Source organism: Nerophis lumbriciformis, linkage group LG13 (genome assembly GCF_033978685.3).
Source record: "Nerophis lumbriciformis linkage group LG13, RoL_Nlum_v2.1, whole genome shotgun sequence".
Classification (NCBI taxonomy): Eukaryota; Metazoa; Chordata; class Actinopteri; order Syngnathiformes; family Syngnathidae; genus Nerophis; species Nerophis lumbriciformis.
The window spans coordinates 30,235,086-30,259,585 of record NC_084560.2 but is presented as its reverse complement, the minus strand read 5'-3'; the positions used below and the strand labels follow the sequence as shown (position 1 = coordinate 30,259,585).

General features: G+C 40.5%; 2 protein-coding genes and 1 long non-coding RNA gene across 5 annotated transcripts in view; 1 reads left to right on the top strand and 2 right to left on the bottom strand.

Moving 5' to 3' along the window:
* nxpe3 (neurexophilin and PC-esterase domain family, member 3) overlaps nt 1-12,977 on the bottom strand; it is a 24,862-nt gene extending 11,885 nt beyond the window's left edge. For both annotated transcript variants that reach the window (XM_061971088.1, XM_061971089.1), the window contains exons 1-2: nt 12,769-12,977; nt 8,085-8,207 (exon numbers count right to left, since the gene is read on the bottom strand). In XM_061971088.1, the coding sequence (XP_061827072.1) occupies nt 8,085-8,192 (108 nt within the window). In that variant the 5' untranslated portion in view covers nt 8,193-8,207; nt 12,769-12,977. The remainder of the gene's footprint in view (nt 1-8,084; nt 8,208-12,768) is intronic.
* Nucleotides 1-16,177, top strand: part of LOC133613502 (uncharacterized) — an 18,790-nt gene extending 2,613 nt beyond the window's left edge. Inside the window, exons 1-4 of one of the 2 annotated variants that reach the window (XR_009816455.2) lie at nt 12,286-12,383; nt 14,433-14,750; nt 15,659-15,751; nt 15,827-16,175. This is a non-coding gene — a long non-coding RNA (uncharacterized lncRNA). Of the gene's footprint in view, nt 1-12,285; nt 12,384-14,432; nt 14,751-15,658; nt 15,752-15,826 lie in introns of those variants that run through there. The other variant, XR_009816456.2, reaches the window with a different exon arrangement.
* cep97 (centrosomal protein 97) lies at nt 13,772-24,314 on the bottom strand. Its single transcript, XM_061971309.2, has 11 exons — nt 24,154-24,314; nt 22,746-22,888; nt 22,511-22,669; nt 22,337-22,438; nt 22,143-22,256; nt 21,899-22,065; nt 19,640-19,804; nt 19,363-19,541; nt 17,343-17,880; nt 15,647-15,722; nt 13,772-14,741 (listed from the first exon to the last, which is right to left on the bottom strand). Exons 1-11 carry the CDS (start codon nt 24,185-24,187, stop codon nt 14,292-14,294), a joined length of 2,127 nt encoding a protein of 708 aa, XP_061827293.2. The 5' UTR covers nt 24,188-24,314; the 3' UTR covers nt 13,772-14,291.
* Between the last annotated feature and the right edge of the window lie 186 nt (nt 24,315-24,500).

Below are 24,500 nucleotides of genomic sequence, written 5' to 3'. Positions count from 1 at the left end.
GAAGTGAGACCCGTGCGACGCCACACACAAATAAATAATAAGATTTTAAAAATAAAAAAAAAATAAAAATTAAAATAAAAATTAAAATTAAAAAATAAAATAAAATAAAAATAAGTAAATAATAAAAATAAAAATAATAAATACATAAAAAATAAAAAATATATATAACAATAATAAATGAATAAAAGCCTGGCAGGCCACCAGACCGCAGTCCCCGCCGGCCGACGAGGCAATGAGGGGTGCGCCGAACCCCAAACCCCCCATGCATGTGTACAAGGCCCCCAGAGTGTCTACTGTGTAGTTAAAATTAGGAGGTCAGCCGTTACAGCCGACCTCCAGTCCCTATTGATGTGTGTACTGTAGCGTGAGTGAGATATGTATGCTTGTGGGAACTAATAATGCGATTAAAATTGGGGGACATCAAGGTCATGGTGGGTCCCAACCAAGCCAAGCCCCCCAAATCCTAAGTGTCTAATATGCAGCTAAGATTGAGGGATGGACGAGCAGGGGACAAGACAGGAGGACTGGAGCCCCATTGGAGGCATCCTCAACCCCCCGCCATGCCTCCCCGCAGGACAATCCCCAAAGTCCTATATATGTGTGACTGTGTGCGCTATAAGTAGGAGGAGTAGAGGGCCCGGACATCCCCCCAGTCCACGCGGCCGACAACCAGGAACTACGGCCAGGAGGCCGCCACCCCCCGCCACAGCCCGTGACCCACACCAGACCACTTTAACGTGACGCCACGCGAGCCATCCCCCGCCCGCCCCAACCCAACCCTGCAGAGCCCATACCGGCAACCAAACGCAGAAAAACCGCACAGCCCCCACGCCCAATGCAAACACCGCATCCCGGCCATCCACACAGCAACGTGCCCATACGAGTCCCGGCCAGGGGAAGGATCCCCCCAACGGGGGAAGAAGCCAATGCATCCCGCCTGCCCGCCAGCCCCCAAACCAGCCGGCAAGCCAACGCCAGCCAGCCCCACAACCCCACAAGCGCACAGACACCAGCCACAGTCCCCCAACCACTCCAACCCAACACAGCGATGCCAACCGCTGGTATCACCGCAGCAACCATCACCACCACCGCCCGTCCGCAGCGTAAACACCCACGGCCGCCGAAACCAAAACAAAAAAGCGACCGACCCCGTAGACCACAACAACGCACACCCCCGGCTACCACCGAGGCCACCAACCCACCTACCCCAACTCATCCACAGCCAGGCCAATTGAGCCACCGGACATCCACACCCATGCACACACCTACACATTCATATACACATACATACACACATACATATATGCATATACATATACATACACATACACATATACACACGCATGCATATACATATAAACATACACATCCACACATATATACACATTAATACACCCACACACATATAAATAAGCCCACATATACACAAACACATACAAACACAACACACACACACAAAAAAAAAAAAAAAAAAAATTAAAAAAAAAAAAAAAAAAAAAAAAAGAACACCTTTTTGAATTATTAATTTCGGTATGTTAGAAATGTATGACGTGTGTAATGTAACCCATGCCTATACAGAAAATCCATATCGCGATATATATTGCATTCTCCTGTGATAACGATACATATCACACTATATCATTTGGTACGTAAATGATATCAGAGCCTTTCAACCTGCTACAAAGGCTCCTAATTTGGCTGCTGATACGTGCAGTAACATTGCGTCATTTCAAGTTGTATTATTGTCTGAAAACTATCAATCTACTTGCTAATTTACTGTTAATATCTTATTACTTTCTGTTGTAACACGTTCCTATCTATACTTCTGTTAAAATATAATAAACACTTATTCATTCTACTGCTCGATACTTTACATTAGTTTTAGGCAGTACTACAAATTTGGGTATTGATCTAATACCAAGTAGTTGAAGGGACAGTATTGATCATACCTATACTGATACTTCACATTTTCAAGATCATTGAATTAATTGTTTAATCACAATAGAATATCAATTAAATATTTAAATTATTTCCTACTTTTGGCTCTGATTTGAATCATGTTTTGCGCTTAAAGTACTCCTGTGTCCAGGGACTTATTTCCTGAGATTGTAAACAATAACAAAAAATGACAAAAGATATTTTTATACTAAAAAAAATATCAATCTAACCACTTCTGTTACTATACTTGCTATTGTAAGAGCTCTAGCCTGCAGTTAGCGGTTAGCATATCCTCATATGGTGTATAGTGTTGCATGTTCAGATGTTTCTCTTCCTCCAGTGATAATGCTAGTTGTAAGAAAGCGGGAGGTGTATATTGTAGCGTCCGAGAAGAGTTAGTGCTGCAAGGGGTTCTGGGTATTTGTTCTGTTGTGTTTTTGTTGTATTACAGTGCGGATGTTCTCCTGAAATGTGTTTGTCATTCTTGTTTGGTGTTGGTTCACAGTGTGGCGCATATTTGTAACAGTGTTAAAGTTGTTTATACGGCCACCCTCAGTGTGAACTGTATGGCTGTTGACCAAGTATGCCTTGCATTCACTTGTGTGTGTGAAAAGCCGTAGATATTATGTGATTGGGCCGGCACGCAAAGGCAGTGCCTTTAAGGTTTATTGGTGCTCTGTACTTCTCCCTACGTCCGTGTACCACTACGTACAGCGACAAAATTATTTTTTTTAAATGTAAACTTATATTTGATAGATAGATCTGAAGTTGGTCTAAATACTTAAAAGTTGAAATAACATGTTTTTAAAACGTATGACTTATTTTTAAATTTTTTATGAGTGGAGTCATTTTGGATCCCTAAGAATTTGTGGGATTGTTTTTTTTTTAAACTGTCATTGCTCAAAAAAATACTAATTAATTCAAATCGATGTTGTTATGAATTATTGCCCTATTTAAGTCTCCACTAACTTCACAGCAAATATTCCACTTTGAAACTTTTTTGTGGGAAAATATTGGACATTTTGTTTTTTTGCCATAAAAAAACTGAATTTTCGTTGACAAAAAGGGCATGCAACATAAAAATTAATTTTTTTACTTATATCGACAGATAAACCCAAAGTTAATCTTGAGATTTAAGAATAGTATAATAATAAAAAGAACATATATACATGAATTATTTCAAAAATGTTTATGACTGAGAAACTTCTGGTTCCCCGGGACCAAACTTGAGGGGAGCCCGAGAGGTTTAAAAAATATATATATATTGTATTAGTTTTGTAAATGAAAAAAATCTAAATGACCCCCGCATGCTTACATTTTTCAATGTGTGGCCCTCAGAGAAAAAAGTTAATCCATTCCATAATTTATATGAATTAACTGCAATTCTGTATAAGACGCAGGGTTAAAGGCTTGGGAAAAAAGTAGCATCTTATAAAATATAAAATATGGTATACTTTATTATTATATCCTTACTTCATAAAACTACTGTATTTGTTAGTAGTATTGTATTGTTTTTATACAATATTTATTATCTAAATGTTTGTTTTTCTTTTTAAAAGGCATGTTACCTGGTAAAATTGTGGTGTTTTGGTGGGCCAAGCACCAATTAAATAGATTTCAATTAGAGATGTCCAATAATGTGTACCCCGCCTTCCGCCCGATTGTAGCTGAGATAGGCTCCAGCGCCCCCCGATACCCTGAAGGGACTAAGCGGTAGTAAATGGATGGATGGATGGATGTCCAATAATGGCTTTTTTGCCGATATCCAATATTCCGATATTGTCCAACTCTTAATTACCGATACCAGAGGTGTGGACTCGAGTCACATGACTTGGACTCGAGTCAGACTCGACTTTAGACTCGACTTGACAAAATGTAAAGAGACTTGCAACTCGACTTAGACTTTAACATCAATGACTTGTGACTTCACTTGGACTTGAGCCTTTTGACTTGACGTGACTTGCCACTTTCCCCAAAATCCAAAGCTTAAAAAGTTATTTGGGAGCGCTCCATATTTTTCATTTTCTTCGTCTGTCTATCAGCGTGTTGTTCCTGTCAGCTGGTGTGCGCTCAGTACAACAGCCAATCAAATTAGAACTACGTTGTTTTCATCACGCAGCATTCATCCAATCAAATTGCAGGACAACCAATGAACAAGAGTTGTCCAACAACGTGCCAGTGATAAACAATTATGCCAAAGTTGGTTTCGTTCGGGTATAAAAACTACGACTTGGTCAACAAAAAACGAATTGCCGTATGCAAATCATGCAGTTCGAATATTACAGACGGAGACGCAACAACTTCCAACTTCGTTCGACATTTGAAGTTGCACAAAGAAGGGTAAGTTTTGAATGTAAGATAACGTTTATTGGCTAAGTAACGTGACTTTTATTTGCTGTGTAGTTAAATCAGTGAGGCTGCAAACTCACTGCTAACGTTATAACCATAGACATCTTATAAGTAGACGCAGCATAGAGCGCTACTGCCTACTGGCGCAGACGAGGCGCGGGGCCGCCATCTTGGAGTGGTGATCCGCTCCACTCAGTGCAATTCATTTGGCAGGAGCAATGAACTGTCAGCGCATTTAATTCATTTTACCTCACTGAATAGCACTGATTTTCACGCGCTTTTTTGTCATACGTGTAGCTATGATAACAGACACATGTTTTGGCGTGTTTTATTATTCATAGTTTGTTTAACAGTAATATAATATTCTTATACGCTATAAGTGACCAGACGTCCGAGATCAAAACTGGGAATATAATCCCAGAGAAGGGGGAAAAAAACGGTAAACTATTTTTAAGTTGAAGAAACAATATGATTAGGTTATATATACAGTAAATGCGTATATCCTACAATGTATGAATACATTAGATATCTATATATCTTAGGGACCTATAGACTGTATCTCTGTTGCTTCAGCAGCAGAGAGTTTATTCTGTCTTGACACTTTGTATTGATATTTTCTATTACATTCTTCCCTTAAATGATAATGTTTGCAGTGATTGTTTTATATGTATTATTTTATGTAAGTCGCTTTGGATAAAAGCGTCTGCCAAATACTTAAACATATATAAACACCTGAAAGTCTTCATATCAGCTAAAACCACCAATCTGTTTCACTGGATTCAGAATAAAACCAAATTCTGTTTTACCCAACAATGTTAGTATTTGAATATTGTTACTTGAAGACTTATTCCTGGTTACAATTATACTGTTAAGAAAGTATTGTCTTATACTTTGCCTAAAATGAGAATGCATCATAATCAGTGGCGGCTGGTGAATTTTGTTTTAGGTGGGGCTGAAAGTTTGTAAACCAAACCCCTGTAGGTGGGTCATCCTCCCCAAGAAGATTTCTTTGTGATTTTCACATACAAATATTGAAGATCTTTGCTCCTTCTCAACTCTGTGGTAATATTATTTTCATAAAATACAACCAATAGTACGTTAATGTTAATCCTATTTTCAACAGTCCGCTCATTTGAGCAGGAAAACGCTGAACACCAGCCCGGCATCTTTGTTTTCTACCTTTCAACTGTCAGTTTAGGCTGCTCGCCGGCTCCTCATCAGCACTTCAAGATGGCGGCCAAATTGCTCACGTCACAGCAACCAATGCTGCGTCTACTTATAAGATGTCTATGGTTATAACGTCATTGCAAACACAGCAATCTGTTGCGTCCACTGCAGTTTGCTACCTTATTCATACTTTTTGTCAAGTGATTTTTTTTTAAGCAGGGTTGCATGAGGTACCTACACATAACGTTACGTTAGACAATGTATCACACACAGTAACGTAACGTTAGTCAATGTATCACACACAGTAACATTACGTTAGTCAATGTATCACACACAGTAACGTAACGTTAGACGGTGGTCAGCAGCACCGCGTATTTTAGCCACCTACAAAAAGACAAACATAGTCAAATAAAGGTCAGTTAAAATGTATACTATATTAAGAATATGTGTACATATTGCATAGGGTCCTTCCATCCATCCATTTTCTACCGCTTATTCCCTTTGGGGTCGCGGGGGGCGCTGGAGCCTATCTCAGCTACAATCGGGCGGAAGGCGGGGTACACCCTGGACAAGTCGCCACCTCATCGCAGGGCTGCATAGGGTCCTGACATCTAAAAAGTACAACTCTGTTCATTGTTATGTTCATATATTTGTTATGTTTTTCATGTGTACGCACACATCAACACACATACAGTATGAGATGAGATCAATGAGATAAGGTAAGAACAGGATAGAAACTGCTGTGGAACTAGTTACAATGCAATATGCCATGGAAATACAATGTTAACACTTTTGTGCAAATAAGTACAGTTGCACTTGTTTTTTTCAAATGTGTTTATTCTGTAAAGGAATGAGTTACATGTTTAAAATGACTGGTTAATAGTGCTATTTTGAAGTGCAATGTCAGCACTATCTTTTTCCCTGCAATTTCAAATGCACTTGTTTTAATAAATAAATACAGCGTTTTAAAAGCATACACAATCTGTGTAAATATATTAGTCTGTGGTTAAACGACTTGAAAGGACTCGAAACTCAAAATGCAGGACTTGGGACTTGACTTGAGACTTTCCAGTCTTGACTTTGGACTTGACTCGGACTTGCCCTGTCTTGACTCGGGACTTGACTCGAGACTTGAGGGCAAAGACTTGAGACTTACTTGTGACTTGCAAAGCAATGACTTGGTCCCACCTCTGACCGATACCGATATCAACCGATACCGATATATACAGTCGTGGAATTAACACATTATTATGCCTAATTTTGTTGTGATGCCCCGCTGGATGCATTAAACAATGTAACAAGGTTTTCCAAAATAAATCAACTCAAGTTATGGAAAAAAATGCCAACATGGCACTGCCATATTTATTATTGAAGTCACAAAGTGCATTATTTTTTTTAACATGCCTCAAAACAGCAGCTTGGAATTTGGGACATGCTCTCCCTGAGAGAGCATGAGGAGGTTGAGGTGGGCGGGGTTGAGGTGGGGGGTGGGGGGTAGCGGGGGGTGTATATTGTAGCGTCCCGGAAGAGTTAGTGCTGCAAGGGGTTCTGCGTATTTGTTCTGTTGTGTTTATGTTGTGTTGCGGTGCGGATGTTCTCCCGAAATGTGTTTGTCATTCTTGTTTGGTGTGGGTTCACAGTGTGGCGCATATTTGTAACATTGTTAAAGTTGTTTAAAACGGCCACCATCAGTGTGACCATTCACGTGTGTGTGTGTGTGTGAGTGAGTGAGTGAGTGAGTGAAAAGCCGTAGATATTATGTGATTGGGCCGGCACGCAAAGGAAGTGCCTTTAAGGTTTATCGGCGCTCTGTACTTCTCCCTATGTCCGTGTACACAGCGGCATTTTAAAAAGTCATAAATTTTACTTTTTGAAACAGATACCGATAATTTTGAAACCGATATCGATAATTTCCGATATTACATTTTAAAGCATTTATCGGCCGATAATATCGGCAGTCCAATATTATCGGACATCCCTGATTTCAAATTCATCTCAATGGGCGACATTGATTTTAGATACGAGTGTTTTGAGTTAAGCGTTCCATCACAGAACCAATTAAGTTTGTAAGTTAAGGCAGTGGTCCCCAACCTTTTTGTAACTGCGCTTGAAAATTTGTCCCACGGACAAATTTTTTTGTCATAAAAAAATACAATCATGTGTGCTTACGGACTGTATCCCTGCAGACTGTATTGATCTATATTGATATATGATGTAGGAACCAGAAATATTAATGACAGAAAGAAACAACCCTTTTGTGCGAATGACTGTGAATGGGGGAGGGAGGTTTTTTGGGTTGGTGCACTAATTGTAAGTGTATCTTGTGTTTTTTATGTTGATTTAATAAAAAAATAAAAATAAATTATTATTTTTTTATTTTTATTTTTTTTTGTATTTCTTGTGCGGCCCGGTACCAATTGATCCACGGACCGGTACCGGGCCACTCAGTGGTCCCCAACCACCGACTTAAGGTACAACTGTACATTTTTTATACAGTGTTGTCCCTTGAGTAGATATTACCGGTACATGCAGAAAATCTCATTCTATTAAAGTCTATATGGTCATAAAGTGAACAATAAACAATCAGAGGCTACAAGCAATGACATGAACATAAACAAAACCCGCCTCACCTCCAAAATACTGATGTTGCGCAGCAGGAAGACGAGGCCCAACAGCGCTAGGACGGCCAGGCCGTTTTTCCAAACATTTGGCGACATGGTTGAACCTTGTGTCTTCATAATCGTCGTTCCACCCTAATAAGAGGACCAAAACACCACAAATGTACTATTGCCATTAAGTTATTACGTGTTATTTTTTTCCCAACACAGTTCTTTCTTTCAAACAGGAAATTGATTTAATGAAAAATGTAAAAGCTATGGTAAAAATGGATCACATATGTATTGACACATGCTCAGGTCTGATCAACCTGCAGATGGCCGCATTTAGTGAGGGTGTATGAGGATGAAGGCAGAAACACCCAATGATCTATTCTAAAGGAAGTTGGAACACTAGTGACCAATCATATCAGCTGTTACAGGTCACATGTGGATAAAGGTTACTTTATTCTATATTATTATTATTTATCTTACTTTTATTTTTAGTCCCTCCCCCCCTTTCTTGTGGTCAGGGAGTTACATACCTCGGTGAACTTAAAGGGAAACTGCACTTTTTGGGGGGAATTTTGCCTGTGAATGGGTGAATGTGGAAATAGTGTCAAAGCGCTTTGAGTACCTTGAAGGTAGAAAAGCGCTATACAAGTATAACCCATTTATCATTTATTTACTGTTCACAATCTCTATGAGAGACAAGAACACACATGTCTCTTTATTTTATTTTAGGATCCTAAAGATGATTGAAAAAATGCGGCTAATGGGGGTGCTGGAACACGATGGAGCAACGTGTAAACCAGTGGTGGGCCGTCATTCTTTGCTGGCCTAACATAACCAGAAATCATGATCATAATTAAATGTACTTTCCCTAAATATCTAAAAGTATTCAGATTCTCTTCATGTCATATTATGCTTGTTCCAGTGCGGTTGTTTTTAAGTTTTAGTTTGTATCCAATCAGAATTCAGCTAGCTTATGTTGCCATGCTTTATGAAATCTGCCAGGGGTCTTCAGAATCAACAATGCGGGCGTCCGTGCACTGTAAGTGAACGGGGACATACAGTTGATAAACAGTTGCGATAGCCAATCAGATCACGAGTTGTTGTCAGTAAGGTCTTCTAGATGCCCTCACGTTGAACGTGACATTTACGCGTCCTGTGATTGGATACTCATCGGGACCGTTAGCGGATGAATTTGAGAACACACAGTTGAGAGACAGTTGCGATAGCCAATCAGATCACAAGTTGTTGACAGTAGCCTATCTAAGTAGCCTGATGTTCACGAGACTATGATTGGATACTCACTTGTCATTCCAAAGTGAGTATCCATTCACAAGTTTCAATTTAGCAGGAAAGCAGGAAGTGCCGCGCCGTAGCCAGACCGGGATAGCAGAGAAGGCGAACAAAACGCTGATTAGGTGGCAGATATATATATTTGCAAGGTCATTTTCAGAAGGATATTAAAGTTAAAAGTTAAAAGTTAAAGTACCAATGATTGTCACACACACACTAGGTGTGGCGAGATTATTCTCTGCATTTGACCCATCAACCTTGATCACCCCCTGGGAGGTGAGGGGAGCAGTGGGCAGCAGCGGTGGCCGCGCCCGGGAATCATTTTGGTGATTTAACCCCCAATTCCAACCCTTGATGCTGAGTGCCAAGCAGGGAGGTAATGGGTCCCATTTTTATAGTCTTTGGTATGACTCGGCCGGGGTTTGAACTCACAACCTACCGATCTCAGGGCGGACACTTTAAAGAGGAACTACATCTTGTGAGACGATGTCGGGCAACCCCGGAAGCTAGCTCAGCTGTTCTGGCGATGAAATGGGGAACATCGTCAAATAGGTCCTATTAATTGTGAGTTCAATTATTTTATTTTTTCACTTTTAAAAATGTTTTTTGCTATTTTAATTTTGACAGTACCACATAACATATGTTTTAATTGCTGATGCGTTTTAATAGTTTTTTTAAATGCGCCACAAAATAACACGTTTTGTATACTGTTTCATTAATTTTCACTTTAATTTATTCATTTATTTCAGGCAATGACATTTAATAAAAAATAAAGTACAAGGTAGACAATACATAATAATATAAATTAGTATAATGCAAAAGGTAATGTACAATATGTAATGCATGATTGTCCAGTTTTGCCTGAAAGAGAGTGGGAAGAAGATAACTTATTTAATCCCACCCCCAGTTCTCCATTCAGTGATTAATACATTGAGTTTCACTGTTACTTTGTTAAAGGATTATAATACAAATGTTGTATCATAGTGGCATTATCACAGGTAACAATAATTATTACACTGGATCAACAATTTGTATCAACAATGTAGGAAGAATGAATATACCAACAATGATAATAGACAACATAGCATAGGTTGTGAGTTCAAACCCCGGCCGAGTCATACCAAAGACTATAAAAAATGGTACCCATTACCTCCCTGCTTGACACTCAGCATCAAGGGTTGGAATTGGGGGTTAAATCATCAAAAATGATTCCCGGGCGCGGCCACTGCTGCTGCTCACTGCTCCCCTCACCTCCCAGGGGGTGACAATCATTGGTACTTTAACTTTAATAATGGTAAGAAAACATTGAGCACATGTTAACATTTTGAGACAGAGTACAGCAGCAGGTCAAATTAAAGACCCTCATCTCTATATTTGAACCAGACCCCATGTTTGTATAATAGTTTAAATCGATTGATAGTTTGGCATTGCTTGTGTTGTAAGTCCAGTTTGTTTCATAGTTTTACTCCGCATACAGACACACAAAAACATTTACGAGTGGTTTGAGCTCTCGGCAATGAGAAATGTCCAAAGCCTCTCAAGTTATGAGCCTGCACTCGTCTTATAAAAAAACGTTGTAGATTAGGCGGCAATAATTTGTTAAATGCTTTATATAAAATTATTAATGTATTATATTTAACAAAGTCATCAAATTTGAGCAACTTTTATTGCATAAACAGATTATGAGTACTGTATGTTCTAAAAAACCAACGTTGTGAATGATCCGCACTGCTCTTTTCTGTAATATGATCAGAGGATTAACTGTGTTGTGGTAAGTATTCCCCCATACTTGAACACAATATGTAAGGTATGGGAGTACCAAGGTGCAGTTGATGTGATCCAATGCCCAGTAGGGCGTAAATGTGTTTCTGTATCGTACTTCTCCAGCAATGGTCATGTGGGGACATCAATTATGGTATTTTGAGAGGTAATCTTTGAAGTCGGACATCACCGAAGGCCTAGGTGGGAAACGCACGGCCCGCCACTGGTGTTAACATGAGGCCCCCTTTACATTTCTGACTGCCCCTCATACACTATATTGCCAAAGGTATTTGGCCACCTGCCTTGACGCACATATGAACTTGAAGTGCCATCCCATTTATGGACCTTGTTGTTGCAGTCATGTTGGAAGAGGAAGGGGCCCGCTCCAAACTGTTCCCACAAGGTTGGGAGCATGGAATTGTCCAAAATGTTTTGGTATCCTGGAGCATTCAAAGTTCCTTTCACTGGAACTAAGGGACCAAGCCCAACTCCTGAAAAAAAAAACCCACACCATAATTCCTCCTCCACCAGATTTCACACTCGGCACAATGCAGTCCGAAATGTAGCGTTCTCCTGGCAACCTCCAAACCCAGACTCGTCCATCAGATTGCCAGATGGAAAAGCGTGATTCATCACTCCAGAGAACGCGTCTCCACTGCTCTAGAGTCCAGCGGCGACGTGCTTTACACCACTGCATCCGACTTAGTGATGTATGGCTTAGATACAACTGCTCGGCCATGGAAACCCATTCCATGAAGCTCTCTGCGTACTGCACGTGGGCTAATTGGAAGGTCACATGAAGTTTGGAGCTCTGTAGCAACTGACTGCGCAGAAAGTCTTTGCACTATGCGCCTCAGCATCCGCTGACCCCTCTCGGTCAGTTTACACAGCCTACCACTTGGTGGCTGAGTTGCTGTTGTTCCCAAACTCTTCCATTTCTTTATAATAAAGCCAACATTTGCCTTTGGAATATTTAGGAGCGAGGAAATTTCACGACTGGATTTGTTGCACAGGTGGCATCCTATGACAGTTCCACGCTGGAAATCACTGAGCCCCTGAGAGCGACCCATTCTTTCACAGATGTTTGTAGAAACAGTCTCCATGCCTAAGTGCTTGATTTTATACACCTGTGGCCGGGCCAAGTGATTAGGACACCTGGCTGATTCTGATCATTTGGATGGGTGGCCAAACACTTTTGCCAATATATAGTGTATATGCCTGCCTAGAACCAGCCCTGCTGTGTTTCATTGTCTGATTATTCCTACTCAGGTATGTTGAAATGTGCAAATATAACCACATAATGTTCCTTAATGTAACTAACTAACCAGGTCTGAAATATACAATAACCATAACCACGATACACGTATCGGTAATATCTCTGCACGGGGAGGTCTACGCTCTAGTTAAGATGGTCATGAATGCTGAACTAAAACAACAATATTGTGATAAAAACAAAAATAAAGCGACGTTTGTTTAGCTCATTTGTCTTTTAAAGTTTAAGGTTGTTATTTTTTTTTACCGTTTTTTCTCCCGAACACAGAAAATAACCCTACAAAAACAACAACCTTTACAATTAATTTTATGTATGGTAAAACACAGTATTTATATATACTGTACATAAATATATAAACATAGATATAATATTTAAACTTACATCACGATGGCCGGTCTGTTATTTAGCAGCATGAGCTCAGTCCATTAGGAGGCAGGAAGAGAAGCAGCCCGGGTTCCGTTGACGAGGACAGCCTGGTTCGGGGGGAAAAGGAGGCAAAAAAAGACACATTTCTATTTTGTTTGTTGAAACTCAAAAAAGGGCGAGATTGTGATTAAAACAGCCAATATGTCGACAATTTGAGTCAAGTCCAAGTCAGGCTGCAGATTTATTAATAAGCCACGCCCATTCAAGTATCGTCGACCGTGATTGGGAGCAATTTACTCCACTTCCGTGTTCCTTTGAACCAATTAGAAGCGTCCTACAAGTGCACGCGATTCAGCGCAATTCGATATCCACATTTGTACTTTTTTAATTAATTTGATTAAACTTAAAAAAATATATATACATATATAAAAAATATATATCTATAAGTATACATGCTGGATGTATATTTATAGAAACTTCAGAATTTTTAAAAAGTATAATTACTGAGGTTTTTTTTATTTTTTTTATTTGTAACTTAAAAATAAAAACATACAATTAAATGAATACAAAGTATTGATGTCAACCTTTAATAAAACTAAAAATTTGTAGGTTTTGTATTGTGTCTATTTGTCCCATTTTTATTTTGTAAGATCAACTTCTGATGGTAAAAAAAAATTGGCCCTTGTGTGTGAATGTTGTCTATCTGTGTTGGCCCTGTGATGAGGTGTCGACTTGTCCAGGGTTTTCCCCCGCCTTCTGGCCAAATGCAGCTGAGATAGGCTCCAGCACCCCCGCAACCCCAAAATGGACAAGCGGTAAAAAATGGATGGATGGATGGATGGAACTTCTGATGGTAACCTAAGACTGGACAATGTTAATGTACACGCAAATTATTTGTAAATGCTCTACATTTACTTTACACCATTACACTGACATAACGTTTAATGATGGCGACAGTTACAATATGAGAATATTTCGCTTTACATTATTTTTTTTGGAAAACAAATGGTGTTTTGGAGAGGACTGAGCTGTGTGAGAAATTTCAAGTTAATTCGATTTATGGGGTTAAATTGTGGTATTTTTGTCAGACAAATGGCACGAGCTACATAGTAATGATACATTTTTGGACAAATTTTCACCCTTTTGTGCACGTGCAGACTTTCAAAGCAGAAGTCATCTTACACAACCAAAGATGTACAAAGTAAGATTTTGTTTATGAATGAACTGTCTGTGTTCGCTCGATCCAGTGAAAACATGCGTGCTGATCTGCGTTTATTGCAGTTTATTTACACGTCAGTAAGGCGAAGAGGTAGAAGAAAGAAATGCAACAGTAGATGCAGACAATTAGAACAAACATCACAATGCTTGCTTTGACAGATGAATGAATGCTCTGTCAAACAAAGTTACATTCAAAGTATCTATTTGCCTTTCATGAGTGCAGTAAAAAAGGCATGTGAGCGGAACACAACAGAACAATAAATACAAGTGCAGAGTTCAGTAGATATTATATACCGGTAACCATTTATATTGGTATTTTCTCATCTTAAGTTTCCGTGCCTTTCGTCTTGCACTTCATCTCCTGTTTGCATGGCTGACGTTCCAGGCGAGGAAGGCCGCAATGTCACCGAATGATCACTAACCACCTCCTGTGCCTCGTCCTCTTCCTCCCTTTTCTGCAGGGAGGAGGCATACTGCTCGAGGAGGCTGCAGTCCGTGCTGTCCGCACCGCCGTTTCTTGGACTGGGCGCTCGCACCGTCATCACCGACTCTCCCGTCCCGCTGCTCAAGAAACCGTCCTCCTGCACCGCCAGCTCTTCGCCCGTAGTCTGGAAGCCCGAGTCCGGGAAGGAGACGTCCATGGCCGCTTGGTTTGTGGTGCTGCAAGCCGCAGGGGGCGGCGGCGCCGCCTGGCACGGACCACCGGGGATGGGAGGGAGATCCCGCAGCTGTTCCTCTACAGACTGCTTCCACTGCAGCATGGACTGCGCCTGGAAGAGGTACAAACAAGGGAGCACTCTTCTTAATAATACACACAGATCCATTACTGTGGTAAAAGCTGCGTTATGCAACATTGACTTTTTGATGGTGTTCTGAAGCACACATACACACCATTTTGCAGGGGATAACTTTGTAAAAAAAAAAAAGTAGGCTTCACTAGACATCTTAAAATAAAGCCTAACGCTCTTCCGTCAGTTACAGAACATTCAATCTTTTTTTTTTTAGTGAATAGGCTAACTCAGTGGTTCTTAACCTGGGTTTGATCGAACCCTAATGGTTCGGCGGAGCCTCCGCTGCGGAGGTCTAGACACACCCGACTAATTGTGCAAATAAAAACTTCTCCCTATCGGCTTATTATGGATACGACAACAGCAGAAGTCACACTGATTTGCAGGTGTGTAATTTGTTGTGAGTTCATGCAGTGTTGGTTTTGTTCTTTGAACAAGGTGATGTTTATGCACGGTTCATTTTGTGCACCAGTAAAAAATAATTTGTCTTGAATTTAAAAAAAACAAAACAAAAAAAAAAACATTTTGTTTTTCAATAAAGGGTTCGGTGAATGCGCATATGAAACTGGTGGGGTTCGGTACCTCCAACAAAGTTAAGAACCACTGGGCTAACCTAATGTTATGTTGCTGTTCAAATGTAAGTGTAATGTTAGCATTGTAGCAAACATGGCTAAGTTAGTGTTGCTAACGTTTGTGTCCTCTTGTCCCACTCCTTACTGTTACAGTGTTGTACATGGTATGTTACAATAATATATGGCATCTATCACGCTGGACAAGTGTTACAGTGTAGATGTAAAAAGTGCACAATAGTGCTTTTTGAGACAGGCGTGGACAAACACAACCTAGTAGTAGAATATGAGACCTTTTTAAAACGTAACTTGTCTGACCTGTTTCCATAGAAACCTAACAGCATCCTCCTGTACCAGCCGTTGTAACCTCTCCTCCTCGCACTGCCTCTGCACCCTGCAAATCAAAATACGCACCACTTGAGTGTAAGTCAAAAAACGTGGAGACCGTTATTAGATAAAACACATTCGATGTCATTAATTATTGTCTGCTTTTTTCAGGGAAATTATGTTTGGTCCAAGTGGGGACAAAATAAAACTACATGAATCTCAAATTTTGGACACAGTCCATCTGTATTTTTCTCTGTCTGGGCGACAGAATTTAGAGCCTGCTCCTTTGACCATGCCTACTCTGTTGCTATTGGTCAGTTGCCAAAGAAGACATTGAGGGAGGTCTTTAGCTCTCTAGAAACAAATAAATCTTTCCATCGCTGCCCACTTCAATAAATAAGAGTAAGTCCATCCATCCATTTTCTACCGCTTTTTCCTATTGGAGTCGCGGGGGGGTGCTGGAGCCTATCTCAGCTGCATTCAGGCGGAAGGCGGGGTACACCCTGGACAAGTCGCCACCTCATCACAGGGCCAACACAGATAGACAGACAACATTCACACTCACATTCACACACTAGGGACCATTTAGTGTTGCCTATCAACCTATCCCCAGGTGCATGTCTTTGGAAGTGGGAGGAAGCCGGAGTACCCGGAGGGAACCCACGCAGTCACGGGGAGAACATGCAAATTCCACACAGAAAGAGCCCGAGCCCTGGATTGAACTCAGGACTACTCAGGACCTTCATATTGTGAGGCACATGCACTAACCCCTGTTCCACCGCGCTGCCTAAGAGTAAGTCAACATATTTAATGCAACATAAACTGTATGTCAACATATACAAGTACAAGGCAATATATAAGTCATATATGTTAATACAAATATATATATACTGTATAAGTCTATATACAGTACATAAGTCAATATATACTATTTAAGTATTAAAATGTGTAAGTCAACATATAAGTATAATTCAATATATAAGTCAACATACAGTACAGGCCAAAAGTTTGGACACACCTTCTCATTCAATGTGATTTCTTTTTTTCATGACTATTTACATTGTAGATTGTCACTGAATGCATCAAAACTATGAATGAACACATATAGAGTTATGTACTTTACAAAAAAAGGTGAAATAATTGAAAACATGTTTTGTATTCTAGTTTCTTCAAAATAGCTACCCTTTGCTCTGATTACTGCTTTGCACACTCTTGGCATTCTCTCGATGAGCTTCAAGAGGTAGTCACCTGAAATGGTTTTCACTTCACAGGTGTCATAGTTTTGATGCCTTCAGTGACAATCTACAATGTAAATAGTCATGAAAATAAAGAAAACACATTGAAATGAGAAGGTGTGTCCAAACTTTTGGCCTGTACTGTATGTCAACATATAAGTATAAATCAACATATATATTGACTTATGCAGTATTAGTTGACTAACACTTAATTTGATTTATACAGTTTTTATACGTTGATTTATGTTGATTTGTGCAGCATATGTTGACTTATACATGTTGACTACCTTCTACAGTACTTGTATGTTGACTTATGCAGTATAAGTACAAGTCAGTATATACTGCATAAGTCAATATATGCAAGTATAAGACAACATACATAAGTGTGAAAAGTAGGATGGGGCACCTTAAAAGGATAAAAAGAGAGTTGTGGTTTGTAAGTAGTCATGTACCTGTCCAGTTTGTCGGTCAAGAAGACGATGTGGTCTTGCATCCTGCGTAGGCGAATCTCAGCACGGACCTCTCTGGCCACGGTGTGACAACAGCGCGTGAACTGCCCCCTCCACCACGACTGGATTTTAACCGCCGCTCTATTTGCCTCCTCACAAGTTGATTGTTTTGTCGTGAATTTGAGATATTCACCTTCCCGGTGTGGCGCCGGCGAGCTGATGGTTGCAGACTCCTCTTCCAGCGTCTCCCTGTCCGGCCGCTGTGGCGGTGCTGCTGTTGGGGGACGCTTGGGCGCCAAGGAGTCTGCTTCAAACGTCTCCGTCTCGTCCTCGCTGTCCGAGCGAGGCGGTTGGGTTTCCGGGTCGGGCGTGAAGGATGACTCCGAGGAGAGAATGCTGCTGTTCAGTTTGTCCTCCTCCGTCTGCATGTCCTCCACACAAAGGAGGCTCTCCTCTCCGAGCTTGATGGGGCTGCAAATGTGTGGCAGTGATGCACTGGAGGAGTTGCAGCTCACCCAGGTGTTGAACGACACCTCTGGTGCTATGTGGGAAAGAAGGGCGATCAAACTTTGAACACACTATTTCCTCAAATACCGGCCTCCGCACTAAGAGATGCCATGCCTCAATGAATCGCCGGGGCACTTCAAAAAATTAACCCCACACCCTGACACGTAATCGATATCAATAAAAAATTTGATGGATATTTATTTTTGGTCGGATGAAATCGAAAGCACTCACTCTCTGGTAACCGAGCAACGCAGGAAGTGATCAGTGAGTGAGAGTGACACACTAATAGTCAATCACATAACGGTATAAACTATCACGTTAGGTTGGGCCATTTTGTCATCTCGAGCTTGATTCTTTGCATGGAGTGAGAAGAGAAACTAAAAATGAGTGCTGCAGAAAGCAGAGAAACTGTCGATTAAACTGGAAAATTTACCTCGGCAGTAAGGCAGTTTTTAGGATTTTTAAAAATGGGCAGTAGTCACACCGTGGCGCACGTAATCAGTAATACCACACCACTTTAGTCACGCTTGCCCCAGAGCACAGCCGGCACTAAACCTGCAGAAAATACTTCTTCTCAGGTTTCTATGTTTTACATTTTCACACTTTGCACTATTTTGTTAGACTTTATTAAGCATTTCTTACACCTTCATTTGAAGCGGTTATTGTTAAGTGTTCAAATGTGATTTTAGAATTGTGTTTAAATTGTTTTGAGTGTTTTCCATGGCTGTGTTGACATTTATTTTCCTTTCTGCTTTGATAGCTGAGTGGATTATAATCAGAGGCAGGTTACATTTTCAATAAAAATGTTTACATTTGATATACTTTTCTCCTAGTCCTTACTTGATAGGTCATAAAAAACAATAAGTATTGATACCGACCGATATAAAACATTAATTGGTGATTCAGTTTTCAGCCATATTGCCCAGCCCTTGATTATTCCATCCATCCATCCATCCATCCATTTTCTACTGCGTGTCCCTTCCCGGGTCGCGGGGGGTGCTGGAGCCTATCTCAGCTGCATTTTGGCGGAAGGCGAGGTACACCCTGGACAAGTCGCCACCTCATCACAGGGCCAACACAGATAGACAGACAACATTCACACACTAGGGCCAATTTAGTGTTGTCAATCAACCTATCCCCAGGTGCATGTCTTTGGAGGTGGGAGGAAGCCGGAGTACCCGAAGGGAACCCATGATTATTATTGAGTAGTAATAATATGTATTATTTTTGTACTAGCAAAAATGGCCAATTGTTACAAAAATTCACTGGTGCAGGACAGTAAAAGGTCTCATCCATTTTAAACACCTTCTCCTAAAAAAAGAGCATTTCATCCAAGAGCATTTCAATAAAAATATTCAATCAGGAATTAAAACATGTATTCTACCATTATTGTAAAAATGTGCTGGTACATTTTAACCCCTCAAGAATAAACGCAGTTAAGCAAGTTGTAAAGTACTAATAAATATAAGTAAATGTTCATGCAAAAAGAGCCTAATCAGCGTTTCTTGCTACTAACCTTTCTCCTGGTCTAATTGAACAGCAGCTGGTGATGGAGTGCTCATGTTCCTCCTGTCTATAGCTCCCCGCTGTGGCGATGTATGCAAAGGACGGGTCTTCTCTACAGCCAGCTGAGTGGGCCGAGGAGGGCTGGGACATTCTCCCCGGGTCTCCTCCAGCAACTGCATTTGGTGGAACCTCAAGAAGACAAATGGCCTCGTGTGATCGACTCCACCATTTTCCATTCAAAGCCAGGTTGTCGTGTATTTCATTGGACCCAAAGACAAGATTCTAACCTCTGCTTATTCAGGATTTTCTCCAGTTTGGCATCTTCCCCCGTCACCAGGGGCGACGACGAGGTCCGGAGGCAAACGGTGGAAAGGTACTCAACCAGCTGCACATGCTGGCCGGGTCGATAGGAACGACCTTTGCCCTGACTGTACAGCCACTCTGCTTTCAGTCTGGTGATGGTGACAAAAGTTCAAAAGAATACTTTCAACAGCACATCTGCACACATAGCAGCATCTATTAGAGCAGTATTTATTAGGGATGCACGTTTAGACTAATTGAAAATAAAAATAAAAATAAATATATATAGTTTTAAGATGATACATAATAAAAAGGTATATATATGGTTCTATTGCTGTCCATTGAAAAGGATATATTTCTATATATTGTTAGTTTGCTAACTCTTCTTGTAAGTGGATGATCTTTTTTTCTTAATTTTTTTTGGCTCAATGTTTAAAAAAAAAGTACTGTATTTGCTTTTGCATTTTTTTCTTTTAACTCGACCCCAAATGTCAGCTTTACAGGTTCCACCTCCTGCTTTGTGGTTACATGGCAGCAGTAGTCAAAGTAAAGTTTGTTACAGCCACCTGGTATTTCTTTTCCTAAGGCGCAGCATTTGTTTACCTTTTTTTTCCAATCAGAAATGAATTGGCACATGGCATCTAATAGGGCATAGGCCACTATTTGAGAAAATATGATGTGTATATTAGGCCTGTGAATCTTTGGGGACCACACGATTCAATTCAAAATGGATTTTTGATTCAAATCGACTTAAAATCAATATTTTAAAAAAAACAAACATTGGGTGCCAGTTCTATATCTAACTACATTTCTCCATAAAATATACAAACAGCTGTGATCATTTACTTAAACTGGTTTTGTTAAACTAAATGCTATCTAAACATTTAATAAAGACAAATACGGTATTAAGAGAAGTAAGTAACACTTAATATATCTTACATATGTACATACATAATATATCATACCATATGTACGTACTACACTATTTAAATAAATATGCTACGTGTGTTTATTCTACATGTTTATATCTTTAGTAAACAACTACAACAACTACAATTTCCATCCATCCATTTTCTACCGCCTGACCCTTTTGGGGTCGCGGGAGCCTATCTCAGCTGCTATTTGAGGGGAGTTAGTTTTTTTAAACTGCAATTAACTAGGGCATGGCATCTATTAATGCAGAGGCCACTATTGGTGGAAAGATGGTATGTGTGTATATTCTCTATGTCAACATCTTCAATGAACAACTACTACTACTATTTGAGGTGTGGTAGGTTGATTTTCAAGCTGCTATTATAGAGGGGATGGCATCTATTAAACAGAGGTCACTATGTAAAGAAATATGGTATGTGTATTCCACCGTACATCTTTAACTCCTTTTCCGCAACGTAAGCAACTTCTACAAATACGTTTTGATGTGCGGTGAGGATTTTTTAAGCTGCGATTAACCGGGGCACGGCATCTATTAGAGCGGAGGCCACTATTTAAAGAAATATGGTATGTGTGTATATTCCACATACTTACTTCTTTAGTAAACAACTACTACCACAACTAGATTGCTATTTATTTTACACAAAAACCTTAGGCCTAGGTCAGGGTGATTACTAAAAACAGGTACTCATCAAATATACTGCATAAGAAGGGGCTCCTAAATAACTGACAAAAAAAAGATTTTCATACAATTATGTTGTGATAAAATATAAATAATTAATATGTCTCCTAACTAAACTGTCAACAACAAGTGCAAATGAAAATACAGCTTCACCACTTTAGTCATATTCTTTTAACTGAAGAAACTTTTCTATGACAGCTCCAGACTTCATTTTTTAAATTGTCATCACTCCAATGACATGCACCTGGGGATAGGTTGATTGGCAACACGAAAATTGGCCCTAGTGTGTGAATGTGGGTGTGAATGTTGTCTGTCTATCCGTGTTGGCCCTGCCATGAGGTGGTGACTTGTCCAGGGTGTACCCCGCCTTCCGCCCGAATGTAGCTGAGATAGGCTCCAGCACCCCCTGCGACCCCGAAAGGGACAAGCGGTAGAAAATGGATGGCTGGATCACGGCCACAAGTGTTGGAAAAAGTGAATTACAACCGAGTAACGCTGCGGCTCACAGCTGAGAAACAGATATTTTTTGGTGGCCCTAGTTATGTATTTTCTACATGTGTTCATCAGCCCCTTCTATTTTCTTATATTCTATTTCGAAAGGAAATAGCAACATGATTTTACAAAAAGTACCAACCCTTCTTTTTGAGACACTACAAAGCCATCCAAGACTTTCAGGCTCAGGCACCAACTCGTCACATACGGCCGATAGTCGTAACGCGGCAGCGAAGGAGTCGGCATCACACAGGGGTTGTTCATAATGGATAACTGCTCCAGTTCCTGGAGAGGCGCCAGGTATGCCACCTAAGTGAGGATGTAAGACAACAACAGTGAGCACGTATACGGCCGAGTAAGGAGGTGTTATTAATATTCAGCATTACTTCGTTGAGATCTGTTATCTCGTTGGAGGCCAAAGACAAGATCGACATATGAGCTGGGAGGTTGGCAGGCACGGTGCGGAGTGTTGTGATGCTGTTTCCATGCAGGAGTAGTGTCTGCAAAAGTGGCAAATTATTCATAAACAAAAAGATGGGTCCTGTCATTCATCATGTTGATATTATGATCCTTATCTCACCTTTAGCGCCACAAGTTTACTGAGATCCCCAATACTAGATATGCTATTGTCCGACAAATCCAGGTGTTGGAGTGAAACACAATTGTTGAGCTGCTCAATGACCTGTGTAAAAAAAGCAACAAATGCAATAGAATGCATATTTGATCCATGGGTTGACACCACCTTTTTTCAAACCTTAATTGCATTTCCAGACAGGTTGAGCCATTTGAGGCTCGGCAGATCCCGCAGTCCCTCAATGTAGCCAATGCTGTTATTGGGAAGATTGAGGACTTGCAACTCTTTAAGCTGCGACACACCCATCATCCTGACCAGTCGGTTGCTGGCTACAGACAGCTAAATTCCAAGAAGAAACATCATCACATTGCTGTGACTCTGTCCGCACAAGAGTGCGTGTGAAGCGTTAAAGCACCTGCTGGAGGCCTGGGTTCCTTTCCAGGTGGTCCAGTTTCATGATTTGGTTCTGGTCCAGGATGAGAGTGTGAGTTTCCTCAGAGCAGACAAAACTGGAGTCGAGCTTCTGCATGCCTCTTGCAGAAAGATCCACCACAGGTCCTTTTGCATGGCAGAAAACAAACAATGGCTAACTTAACACTTGACAATGTCAATCAATCAATCAATCAATGTTTATTTATATAGCCCTAAATCACAAGTGTTTCAAAGGGCTGCACAAGCCACAACAACATCCGCGGTACAGAGCCCGCATAAGGGCAAGGAAAAACTCACAACCCCCATTGGGACGTCGATGTGAATGACTATGAGAAACCTTGGAGAGGACCGCATATGTGGGTAACCCCCCCAGCCCCCCTCTAGGGGAGACCGGATGCAATGGACGTCGAGTGGGTCTGAAAAAATATTGTGAAAGTCCAGTCCATAGTAGATCTAACATAATAGTGAGAGTCCAGTCCATAGTGGGGCCAGCAGGAGATCATCTCGAGCGGTTACCATGAATTGATTTACGTAAACAAGTTGAAAAATGTATTCGGGTGTTACCATTTAGTGGTCAATTGTACAGAATATGTACTGAACTGTGCAATCTACTAATGAAAGTTTCAATCAATCAATCAATCAATCAAAGCAGCGCAGATGTAAGGGGGAATTTACCACAAGTTTAAGGTTCTAATCCTAAAACTGGAGACTTCCTGAATTTCAGTAAATGGTCAATAATGTTATGTTAAAGATCTACCTTATAACAAACGGGGTGGTACGCATTTAAACGTAGACCTGCTCAGTGGCCTAGTGGTTAGAGTGTCCGCCCTGAGATCGGTAGTTCAAACCCAGAGTCATACCAAAGACTATAAAAATGGGACCCATTACCTCCCTGCTTGGCACTCAGCATCAAGGGTTGGAATTGGGGGTTAAATCACCAAAAATGCTCACTGCTCCCCTCACCTCCCAGGGGTTGAGGGTGATGGGTCAAATGCAGATGATAATCTCACCACACCTAATGTGTGTGTGACAATCATTGGTACTTTAACTTTTTAGTTATTATACTAGCTTTGGGCTAAGAAAAAAACCTGGCTTAGCAGAGTTATGAACAACAATTATCTCGTTTAGGTCGTGTTGGTATTTGAAACCACTAGCAAGGTAAAACAAGCATGATCATATCAACGTATGCACCTAAATAAAGTTAGTATTGACCACAATTTAGAAATTATAATTTTTGGATAATATAACACCATATTCTGATACAAACTGTCGTTGTCTTCGTCCATGGTTTGTATCGCCTGACGCTAGCTAACGGTAGAACTCAAAGCACGTTAGCTAACCACGCAATACAAAAACATGTAAATAAAGATTAGATTAAAACACAAGCTCACCATTTGTATCAAATTCTAAGTCTGATACCCCCATCGTGCCGCTACATAAACGACTGATGTTGAGACGGTATTAGTTACAGCCTTTCTTGAATCGGTCGCTAGCAAGAAGTCCAAACAGTGTAACCAGAGGGGGTTATGGGAAATGTAGTTCAACTTGTGCTTACGCATACAATTCGCACAGTCTGTTGCGTTGTGAAGCACTACATTTCTGGTTGTCGTTTCCACGAGCACCAGCGATCATTTTCTTTACGCTAAAAACATAAATTAATGTATATTTGGGTGTAATATCTTACACAAAAATACATTTACACAAGTAATAATGTTATAAAGCGTAAACTAAAAAAACA